The 12467-nt window shown below is 39.2% G+C and overlaps 1 protein-coding gene across 1 annotated transcript; it reads right to left on the reverse strand.

Moving 5' to 3' along the window:
* Positions 1 to 117: 117 nt before the first annotated feature.
* LOC128256829 (zinc finger CCCH domain-containing protein 15 homolog) lies at positions 118 to 1787 on the reverse strand. Its single transcript, XM_052987481.1, has 3 exons — positions 1596 to 1787; positions 1016 to 1450; positions 118 to 950 (listed from the first exon to the last, which is right to left on the reverse strand). Exons 1-3 carry the CDS (start codon positions 1665 to 1667, stop codon positions 228 to 230), a joined length of 1230 nt encoding a protein of 409 aa, XP_052843441.1. The 5' UTR covers positions 1668 to 1787; the 3' UTR covers positions 118 to 227.
* Between the last annotated feature and the right edge of the window lie 10680 nt (positions 1788 to 12467).

The following is a 12467-nucleotide window of genomic DNA, read 5'->3' on the forward strand; positions in this document are numbered from 1 at the left end:
TTTTACGCTTACAAACTTAAACACAATGAACTGAATGTCGATTTTCCGCTGAATTGAAATCGTAATTCATTAACACTCCTCTAACAGATAGTAATTATTTGAATTAAGAACGATCCATTTCCAGAAATGCAACAATTAAGAGCCACAACTTTATTTACTGAAAAGTAGCTAAAAGGCAGAAATCATTTTATGAACGCGTTTCAAACAAACTACACGGAGCACGACTGCTAGTCGTCGTCCTCATCATCATCCTCCAGATCTAGATCATCCAGTTCGCCGGCCAGATCAACAAAGAGATCCTTGTTGATGGGGGCAGCATCGTTGGCGGGTGCAGACGACGAAGGGCCATCCCTATCCTCGTCGGCCGCTGCGTCCTCGGCAGCGGCGGTTTTGGCTGCTTCTGTGGCCTGATCCAGCAGTCGATTGGTGGAGGCAATGGTGCCCGAGCCGTCCACCTCCTTGGCGGCCAGCGACAGGGCGGCCAGATCCAGTTCCTTGAACTCCACCGTATTGTCGTCGTCGTCGTCCTCGCGCTTGTAAATGTCGAAGGCGGCGTCGCCCTCCTCCATGGGTCCGTCGTCGACCAGGTCGGGATTGAAGCTGAACATCTCGCGACCCGAGATGCCGAACTGTTTGCCCTTGCTGAAGTCGTTCTTCTTGCGCTCCTCGTCGGCGATCATCTTGGCCTTCTTCTCGGACAGCTTGCGCTTCTTCCAGGCCAGGAAGGACTCCAGGGTGACGCGCGTCTGGTTGGTTCCCAGTGCGGCACGCTCCTTCTCAATCAAATCGACTAGGGAGATTTCCGTGGGCTTCTCCTCCTTCTTCTTGTCGCGCTTCAGCACATAGCCGGCTGGCAAGGCGTGCCGGTAGATGCACTTGCCGCCATTGGGGCACTCCCAGAACCAGCCGTACTTGGACTTCTCCACCGCCTCCAGAAAGAACTTGCAGATCTGTGGGCGAGTAGTGAGTGGTTAGTGGGGGGCCTCGAAATGGGAATACTAAGTGTGAAACCCACAATGTCCGTGGTGGGACGCTGCTTCTCGCCGGAGCTCTTCTTCTCGACCACCTCCTTGAGCTTGGCATCGTCCCAGTTGGTCATCGGATCGTCCTCGTCGCGCATGTCCACGTAGATGGAGCGCTTCTCCACCTTGTTCTCCAGGGACAGATCGTGGGAGAACTTGCACTTGTCGCCCTTGGTGCAGAGGCCCTGCTTGAAGAAGGCGCAGACCACCGACTTGGGATCGGTGCCCTTCTCCACCTTCTGCGTTTGCACCGGCTTGAAGATCAGCGCCATTTCGCGCTGCTCGGCCAGCTTCTTGTCCTTCTCCTCCTTGCGCTTGTCGCCATCCTGTCGAGGATGCTGGCCACCGGACTGCACCTGCTTCTGCACCTGCTGGATGAACTTCTGCTGCTTGTTGCCCTTCTTGTTCTTCAGGCCGAAGGTCTTGTCCTGCCGATTGAATGACATACATACATGTGTATTTCACTGATCATATCGAATTTCTCTCCGCCGGGCCAACACATCACGGACTTTCGGCTGGGGAGATGGAGTGATGGGGGGCTCGCCCAGCGGCTTTCCCGCATTCCAAGCCTACCTCAATGACTTTCTCCTTCTTTTTCTGCTCCGTCTTCTTGCTGGGACCTGGTGGCGCCTTTTTCGGTGGCATCTTCGGGCGGGATACGGGAATTTAACAACTCAAAACTAGAAATAAAGTCAAACCAAAGTTTTTTTTGCACAACCACGCTGGAACAAGAGGCAGTGCCAGTGTGGCCAGAGCTGCAATCCAATCATATCCTAAACAGTGATAGCCTAATAAATATCAAATATACATTTTATAAAATATATTGTATACAAAATCAATTGTATAGATTGTATTTCTTAATAAAATAAACTTATAAAAATAAAACAAACAATAATGCTGATGGTCGATAACTTGACTAAGAGGATGGTGTGGAACTTGGCTTTTGTTGGTAGCGTATCTTCAAACCAACTTGAAATGTTTCTTGGCTTAAAGGCGGTTTAAGCATTATAGGATCTTAATGTTTTTATTTATTAAAAAAAAAAACAAAAATATTAAAATTATAATGTTATGTTTTTAACTTAAAAGTTTCTGTTTTGAAAAAATATCTGAAACCCTTGCTAATTCTAATACTGTTATCATTTTATTATCTTAATTTAAAAATATGTTTGATGGAACATTTATTTTTATTTACCCTTTTTTATTTGTTTACACTTCAATGAGCCAGATCCAGCCCCTTTTTTTATTATTATTTTTTTGTGCCCACTTCAGCGCACATGTTTAAGTTGAACATATTTCAATTATCTGCTCTGGTTCGCCTTCACAGCCAATGCTGAAATTGTTTTCAAAGGTCTTTTTACTCAAACACTCATATGCTTTTGTACACTGAAAACAATTATGCGAAACTCGTTTTAAATATCATCATATCTGCAACTAAATTGATCATGGATTCCACTTATAAAGTTATAAAATATTTGTATTATTTTTTCAATATAAATATTTAATTGCTTTTAGAAATATAAGTACACAACAGCAAAATTAGCATTAAATTAAAACCAATCAAATATTTATTTGTTATATTATTATCAAAATAAAAATTAAATCTACATTTTAACGCCAGTAAATTTTATATATATTTTTATAATAGAATTTATGTTTAATGAATGAATATGATGAACGGTAATAAAAGATATTGAAACAATATTTTAAAAAAGATAAATGCTAACAGATCCCAAGACCAATAAGCAAATAATATGACAATAATAAATGTCTTTTAAATTAAGAAGCCCCATAGACGGGATCTCATCGTATTTCTCTCGGTGTACCCTCATGCCCACCAACACAGATACACGGGCGAGTGAGCGAGAGAGCTGCGGCGTGTCTCTTCGTGGGTGGCCCTTAATTCGTCGTCATCTTCTTGGGTGGTCTCTATTAGCCGGCCTGCTCGCTCCCTCCCTTTCCTCCTTTGAGTGCAAGTGAGTGCGCTGGATCTGGATGTGCCCCCATTGATCATTTTCTCGTTTGATAGTGCGTGACGTCTCTGGGTAGGCCGTCTCGCTCGCACTAATTTATGCCGCCCGAATGGTGGGGCGCCCATTTTTTTTTGATCCTTCGTCTGCGTCTCACTCTCGTTCATTTATTCGAGCATAAAATTAGCAATTATTTGTTTTTCTTGCGGGTCCGGCGTCTTTATGTTCTTAACTCTGAGTGCTCCTGGGCGGTCGTTGTGTGTGGTCCCCATTCGCGATCGGATCGTGGGGCATTATTTGGCCCTGCCTTTTTGCCGCGGTTCGACATTTTCGGTTTTCTAGGAATCCGGCGATCCTAGTGCGCAAAATGTTCGTAAGATCTTGACTTTATTATTATCGTTCCGAGGAAAGCGAAATTATGTATTTAATTTTGGGTTGGGCCTGGGAATTCGAATGGGTTTTGGACACTAATCATACAGTCATCAATGAAAAAATATATACCTAAAGATTATATAAACAGATATAACACAAATCGGCTTGTAGTTTGTTTAAAACACTGCTTTAATTTTTCAAGTGTTCAAGTCTTTTAGGGACTGCTTAAACTTTTGGGCTACATTTATATAGTTTCTTCAAGCAATGCTTAACTGTAATTGGTCCAAGCAACTTAGAACTTGCCCGGCGGCAGCAATAAAATTATGACAAGCAACGGCAACAATTATTGTGATGTTGACAGCCAGATAGATAGCAATAATTTGCATCACCAGCGCAGAGGAAACCAAACAACCGAACAACTAACAGCAATTGTTTGCGGCTATTGGTCGTGTAGTTTACAGCGCCAAGATCAAAAAACCAGATGCAAGTTGCAGGCGTAACAAAAGGGGAGCAGCAGCAGCAGCAACAGCAACATGTTACTTTTGACAATATAACGCAACGGCGTGGCGACAAGCAACTGGGAGCATCTCTCGGATCGGGGATACATATACATACATTTATCCCCCAGACATCGGAGGCATTCGGACTTCACGGTGGTCCAGTCATCTCCATCCCAAGCTTAGTTTCTGCTGTCAATCTTTGGCAAAAGGCAAATGCTGCTACTGTTTGCCGCAGACACAGACACACTCGTATAATTGCATATAGCGCCAGTTGAAGTTCCGGTCGGTTGGGTTTTTTTTTTGCCCGTTGCACGCGCTTTCTTTTTTGTGCGGCGCCGCCGACAGACGCTGCTGCACTGGTAAAAATATCAATAATTGTTTAAGCTGCATCAATTTGTTATATTCTAAATTTATAGAAAAAGAGAAGAATTTAACGTGGATTTTCTTAAAAAAAGCAAATATCCGCAAAAGAAAATTTTTTTTTTGGCTACTGTCAATATCCGTATCTAATTTGAAATATATTTGGTACCGGGAAGGGTAGAATCATCTGCCTGTTATTTTTGTTTATGCTTTTTTTCGTTCATATTTATTTTTTTTTACCTAACATTACCTTCAATTTGACATTTTACTAACCCTCTAGAGATTTGAAACCAAATAAAAATGTGTTTAAAAGTATGCTGTGAAAAATAGTGCACCGTCTTTCGGCACTTATCCCCAAAGCTTTGGCACTTACAATATATCGTAGCATACTTTTAGATAGCTTTTATCGAGTTTTCAATCCACTAGAGATTTGAGGAATCTGCAGTAAATGTAATTAGGGAAACAATCTCAAAAAAATTACTCAAAATTAATTAAGTTGTAAATGTTACAATATGGAACCTAATATTCCAAATATTGTTATTTTATTTTCTCAGTGTTCTTGTGTATGTGTGATTGGTGAATGGCATGTTGCCACCCAAGTTGCCAGTTGGCTGGCCAAGACTTAATAGCCGCTTTCATTGGCCAAAAGCCTGATAAAAGACCACACACGAAGCTCCTCTTTGGAGCCATGTCCGTTCGTCGTGGTTGTATGGATGGTGGTTCCGAGGCTTGCTGGTTTGGTGGTTTTGTCTTCGTCTCATCGGCAACATTGCGTTCGCCTTGATGTTTATATGTTGCTGCACCATGTTTTGCCATAGCATCAAACGGTAGCTCTTCTTAATTACAACAACCGAATCAGCAACAGCATCAGCTTGCTGGCCATTAAGATAAATCGGAAACGGAAATCGCTAATGAAAAATTTCCATATTTATGGTGGCGATAAAGAGCCCAGGCCACAGCAACGGCAACGGCAACAACAACAACTAAACAACTAAATTTTCGTTGTCGACTGATTGGGGATGTGGTTGTTGGCCACCAACGAAGTTAAAGCAACTTGGGCGGTCCAAGATCGCGTGATTTGTTCTCTTTTTGTTTTTGGTTTTTGTTTTTTATTTTTTTCTGTCTTGGCGCGCCGTTTCGCTTTGGGCAACGTTTCGTGTCTTTATTCGTATGGGCTGCAATTAATTCCAACAAAATTTAATTAGAATTAAAATGTTTATTTCATTGACTGGGCGCGATAAGGCAAGCGCAAAATGTCAATCAAATAAATGGATCTGCGGAATATTAAGCAATTTGAATGCTGTCGCAAAAGATTAATCATAATCATTTAAATTGATGATAACGAGTGAGGTAAAATGTATTCATTTTAAAAAACGCATTCATGGGGATTTTTTTTAAAGATTCGAGTGAATTAAACTTAACTTTAAACATTTAAACATTGCTTAACTTATATTACATAAGTAAAGTGAATTTGAAATAAAATTTAATTTTAAAATTAAAAGTTCAAATATGGAATATAGGTAGGTATGCACAAATTAAGAATTATTTGTGTTATTAAAATGTAATTAAAAATTTAGAAAACATGTTACTCCTAGTTAATATACAATTTAATAACTACTACCAAAATTTCACTCTTGAAGTCGAAAAGCATAAAATGAAATTATAATTACCTCCAACCCATTATAATAAGCCATATGCCCCATTATATATGTTCAGTCCATCAAATACGCTCATATAAGTGGATCTGACAGCCGTGCGATACAATTGCTTTTCGTGCTCAAAATTAACTGTCCGCCCCCCTCAAAAATAGAAACTAAAAACGAATTTATATGGCCCATAGAAAATTAGCTATATTTTCCAAGTATTTTCTTTCTTTTTTTGTGTGTGCCTATGGGCTGTTTTGTATTTTGCTTTTGGGTGGGGGCCACCAACGTTGGGGCCGCCATCAGCGATGCCATAATAAATGATTGATCGAACGCGAGCGTGTGGGTATGGCTATGGTTATCCGTACACTGAAGAAAAATTTTTGATTTAAATCTAAAAACGCCAAATTTTTGATTTGCAAAGGATTTTGAGAAAGGTATTGCTTTAAAAGTCCCGAGTTCAAACCCAATTCGTAACTTGTAGTTCTCCTGAGTTCGATTCTCAAAAAATTTTTAATAAGTTTTCAAAGTTAAATCCCTTTATATTTACTTTATATATATTTTTAACCTTTTTTAAACCATTAAAATTTAATTGATTTAATTTAATTTTTCCCCAATAAGGTTTTTCATTTTAGAATACCTTGTTATAATTTTAGATTGTTTTTTTTTTCTTCGTGTACCCGTATGAATATGGGGTATGGGGATCGGTTGGCGGTATGTTTGATTGATGCGCTTTTCGTGGCTGCGAGTGCCCCAGACGCTTCAGATACGCACTTGGCGGCTTTATGTTGTTGCTTTTGGCATCTTTATGCTTCAACACAACTGTCAAAAGATTTGCCCAACAACAGCATTAACAGCCGGCCGAACAGGACGTCAATGGGCTGTTTGCAACATGCTGTGATTTTTACCGCCGTCACACACGATGCGTGTGGTCCCGTCCAAGATTCCAGTGCCCAGATCCCAGATCCCAGAGTCCATACCCCAGATCCCAGATCCCGGATCCCATGTCCAGTTCCAGTTTCTGTTTCTGTGCCTGCTGCCTGGTCCTCGCTCGTGTTTCATGGCTGTCACACATATTGCCCGTGCCCAATGGCCATAATTAATTGCTCTCTTAACTGGAGGCGAACACTTGGATGGGATGCAAATTTCAAACAATAATGGTATAGCGTTCGCTGTGGATTAGAGATTAGATTTCCGGAACACTGAAATATCCTACTATGTAAACATTTGTAATATTATTTAAAATTAAATTTAAAATTACTTTAAATGGTAAACACATTTTGTCAACGTATGTAAGACAAAATAACAAATTTCTACAACATACTAAAATATCAAGAGTTTTAATGTTTAATTTAGATACAAACATTTAAAGATCTATCTGATAGAAAGGTTAAAAGGAATGTTAATTTGGAAAAAAATTAAATTCTTTTATGAATAAATGTTGGTATTAAATTCTTGAAATATGTGTTTGATTTTTTCATCAAGAGTTGTTAAACATTTTCTTAAAGAGTTTAGAGTAATTTCTGAATATCTTCCAACTTTATGTCCCCAAATTTCCAATGTTGGTATTAAATTCATAAAATGTTCGATTTTTGATGATTGAATAAATGTGATCAGGAGCCGTTAAACATTTTACCAATGAATTTAGAGTAATTCCTAAATAATGTCCACCTTTATATATCTCTCAACTTTTTTCTAATGTCCCCAAATATCCACGTACAGATCTGTTGCCTTGTTAATTGCCAGCGTCAACAGCTATAAAATACTAAAAAACAAAAACATTTAAGAGGGGAAAACAAGGTCAGAGCAGTTAGTTGAGTCCATAAAACCAGGTCCTATGCTATTTCCAAAGAAATCATTGCACTTGGAAATCATGCTAAGGTCAAACACACAGCCAACACGTGCTATTTATAGGGAAAACGGTCGGTCAACTGCCTACCCGATGATATACGAGCCGCTGCTCACTTTGCTGGTCAGTTTACATGGCTCGTTGCCATTTGCATGTCAACAATTTTCCGAATTGTTAGCCGTGACAGACTTGTGGGTAAACAGAAACCATGTGGGGCAGCGTATAGGGATCGGGCCGAGGATGGAGTGTAGGATCTGATCTTTAGGGCAGGGTCTCATATAAACAATTTGTAAGTGGTATTTAAATGAACACATGTTATAAGACCTGGCTAACCATTAGCGAATTATTAATTACAATTTTGGGTCTTAATCATTTGACCCAACCAATATATTTTCATTTACAGGACATGTTATAAATAATTTTTTTTATTTTAAAATGTAATTGAACATCTACGAAACCATTTATAAAGGAGGATGTTCTTTTAAGGTATGATACTATTTTCTAAGTTTTTTTGGTACGTTGAGAATACAGTTGCAAATATTAATTTGGCTACAATAAGTTTGTTCTAAGTGAAGACTTTCAACCATTTCTTTCATGGCAAAAGATTTGGTTCGATGAAAGCAAAGTTCCCATTCAAAGCTGCATATTAATGTTCAATCCCAGCTGGGAAATTCCGATCCGAGCTAAAGAATATTTGCATCGGTGACTCCTATCCGAAATATCGGACTCTGCAATTCTTAGCTTGGTTCATGCGCAATTGATGATTGCTCAATCAAATTGTACAGTCTACCGATGGGAAAAAAAACAAAAAAAAAAAAGCAAAATAAATCAACAAAAGATGAAAAAACAAACTTGGCGCTCGCATTCGGATTCGGCTGACTTCATAATTTCAGAAAATATTAACGCAGCTCGACGAACGCCGCACGGTGGCAGTTTTGGTCCAAAGATTATGGCCAAGTGGCGGGTCTGAGGTGGAGCCACGGGGCCGCAGGCCTCACACACGGAAAGCGGCTGAAGATCAAAGCAAGCGCCAAAATGAAAATTATTACAAAGTGATGTAGCATGACTAAATACAATTTTATGTAGTCGCAGTAGTGGGGGGTTGAGGTTGGGGTTCGAGTTTGAGTTTGAGTTCTCGTCTCCCTTTGAGGTCCGTTCCATCAGGAATGTGGCCATATAGTCGGAGTGGGAGGTGAATGTGGTCGCAGCTGCCTGATGATGATGATGATGATGATGATGATGATGATGATGATGATGATGGTGCACAGGAGCCATAAAACGGAATTATACGCATTCACACAACCGCAAAGCAGTTGAACAAACAATGATCTGAATGTCTCTCTCGGATCCCCCGGATAATGTCTAAATTTGGCCCGAACGGTGTTGGCCGTAAAAGCCATTTCACATTCGACGGCCCTTGGCTAAGTGCCTTCTCCGTTTCCATTATGACTTGAGTGTCATACGTGAGTCATCCACCACGGCGTTGATAATTGCCAAGACAGACTAATGGCTTGGGTATTGGGTTTTGTGGCCAGTCCACAGCCCGTAAGGTGCTGCATAAATCCACTCTGATGACGACTTATGCGGGTGGCCGTAACGAAGGCGATAACCGATGGCAAATGTTGCATTTCCTACTTACCTCTGATTGGATTAGGTGTGCAGCATTATATAGTGCTGTCGTGGGAACATTCGTCGGCTTATATCGTTGCCTTAAGGCTCGGATGGTAAGCAGGTTATCAGGATCCACTGTCTCTAGTCGGATCTAATTATTTACTTTCTCTGAGTGTGGAAATAACATTTATTTGTTTTAAAAAACTTTTCAAATTTTAAGATACATTTTTTATCTCATTAAAATTAGTGAAATAAAAAAAAAACCTTGCACTAACGTTTTTGTTTTCTTATTCATTGTGTTAAATGAAACCTAATTGTTAGCATACTTAGCTGCAACATTAAATTAAACAAATTCTAAATTCGTCGGTTTTTTTTTTAATCAAAAAAATAATATTGTCAACAAAATTTCATTGCTTATAGTCATTAAAGTGTTCATTTTTTTTAATTTAACCTATAAAAATTGCCATATATGCGACATTTCTATATAATTCTCTCTATCTCTTTAAAATTTGTTCAGTATAAAACAAGTCAGAAACTTTCAATTAACGTTTTGAATTTCTTAATTCTTTTTTGGCGTATAATTTACTGAAACCAAATTTATAACGAACTTATAAAAAGGAAATAATACAATTAAGCAAGTTTTAAATTTGCTGAAGTTTCCTTCATAAAAAATGTAGTAAAATTTATTATATTTTAAACATTACAGTCAAAAGAAAAGTAGTCTAATAAAAGTTTAGAGACGAGTTATAATAAAGTTTTACTACATAGGCATTTTTATCTTCATGATCCGATTGCAACGAAAGCGAAACCGACATCTCCAAATGCCCGAAAAGAAGTTGGGAAACTTTATGTCTTCCCTGAACGATATGTCAGCCCGATCGCATCAAGCCAACCGGGCATGGCCACTGTGTGATCCTGTAAAATGTAAAACGAATTCCCCTAAGCCGCTTAAAAGAGTCTCTCCCCTCGTTGGGATCGCAAAGTGCCCGGTCTCGGCCCGAATTGAACCGTAGCCAAAGTTCATGTAACGTCAACGACTCAATACGGAGCTACTGACTTACACACGTTACGTACATATGTATGCATATTGGCCGAGGATCGGGGTATGGCATTCGTATTCCAGGTATCCCAGGAGCCAAGTTCAGGCTGAGATCCCAGAGTCTGACTCTGGCAACATGATTGCACGTATAGTGGAACAAATTCATGGCATACGCGGCAATCGCAGGCAGCACCTTGGCAATCAGCAGGGACAAGCATCAAGTCCCAAGGATTTCGGCCACGAAGACAAGAGCAATGAGCTGCTTATTGGAGTTCTGAAGGGGTTCCATAAAATTAAATAACTGATAATATTATAATAATATCAATTATTATATTATTATTAATATTAAATGATTAACAAATAAAATTGAATTTAGTTCTGATGGAGTTGCATTAAATGAAATAATTGATAATATTAAATAATTAACAAATAAAATAAGAAATATTAATATAATATAAGAAATATTTATTGAACTGTGTTTTTACCATCAAATAAATTTTTTTATTAGGCAGATAAAATATACCATCGAAGCATACACATTTTTTTTCTTCTTAAATTCCTAGAAAAAATTATCAATGTCTTATCTAAACTCAAATTATATAAAATTATATACAATCTAAGATGGGCCTTCTTGATTAAAGTATGATACATTTCTTTATGTTGTTTTAGATTAAGTTACCAACTGTCCCTGGACTTCTTCGATTGCACTTTTATTTGTGTCAAGTTTTAATTAAATTATAGACTTGGGTCTTAAATCTAGTCTAAGAACCTTTATATCCATGAGCTAGGAAGCTCTCCCAAACAGTCGGCTATGCCAACCATGAAGCATCTTCATCTTCGGGCCTGACAGAAAGCGACTCAGAAAAGGAATTAAGTTGAAATGTTGATGGGTGTGGGGTAAATCCCTCTGGGCTGTGCGGCTGCCACTGTTCTACGCTTAATGCGATGCACAGCAGAGCCGGCAGACCCGTTTGCCCCAGTCTCCCTGGCCCTGGTCTTCGCCACCGAATCTTCCCCTTTCGTCCCAAATCTACCCTAGTCTTCTCCAAACATCTCCACTCTTCTGCGCCGGCGATGTTACTGCGATGAAATCAATAAATGTAAGGCGACCGCAGAGTTTTTTTTTGTGTTTTTTCGTTCGGGTTATTCAATGCTGGCAGCACATGTTGTGAGTATGTCTGTATATTCGAGTATATCGGGACGATCTACACCAATCCGGATGTCTGTATGTCTGTCAGCCTCGGACCCTGATCTGGGACTCTCTTCTCTAGCCATACCAACGTAATTTGTAGGTAGGTTAATTCGTGGTGGTCCCTCAAAAAGTTTCCCTCATCGCAGCGGACGTTTCCTTTCCCCCGCCAACTATTTTAATGGGTTAAGAGAAGCAAAAGATTTGCCTTGTCCTCGTTAAATTGGGCGCATAATCATATTTACTTGGGGGACCGTGAATCAGCTATCTCTCTGGATCCGCCTTTGTGTATATTTTTTAAGCAAATATTTGCCTTGGTAATTTGCTACCCAAATTGTTTATTTTTTCAGCAGAAATTCGGAAGCAAACTTATGTCTTGAAAGCTGCTAGAGTAAGCTATGGTTTGATAAGGGCAAAAAATGAGAAATTTAGAAACAATATCAGTAAAGTTTACCGAAATTGTAAACAAATTTGTAAGGAAAAGTCTTAAAATTATAATGAAGAATTCTTAGAAGATCTAGTCTAGTCTTATCTTAATTTGATTTAAAACACAAATATTTATGTAAAGTCCATAAGCACCTGTTAAACCCAAGTGTAATGAAGATTTCTATTGTTTTTCCAACGAAATCTTCCATCAAACATCTTACGATTATCAGCAATCAGCGGGCCCACCTTGATTAACCGAAATCACCATTGAAATGCCCAGCCAACAAACAAATTAATTCGTAGAAAAAGGTGTGAGAAAATTAACTTGTCTTCCGTTGCCGGCGGCAAAAAAAAAAAAATAAAAGCAAAATAATCAATTAGTTTCGCAGATTCGCTCCAACCAAAAATAAGAATACAAATCGCTTTTACGGAATTACGGAAACTGTTGTAAGAGGAGGGTTTCGAGCGACGACAGAGGACGGACCGCAG

The sequence above is a fragment of the Drosophila gunungcola genome, assembly GCF_025200985.1.
Source record: "Drosophila gunungcola strain Sukarami chromosome 2R unlocalized genomic scaffold, Dgunungcola_SK_2 000030F, whole genome shotgun sequence".
Taxonomy (NCBI): Eukaryota; Metazoa; Arthropoda; class Insecta; order Diptera; family Drosophilidae; genus Drosophila; species Drosophila gunungcola.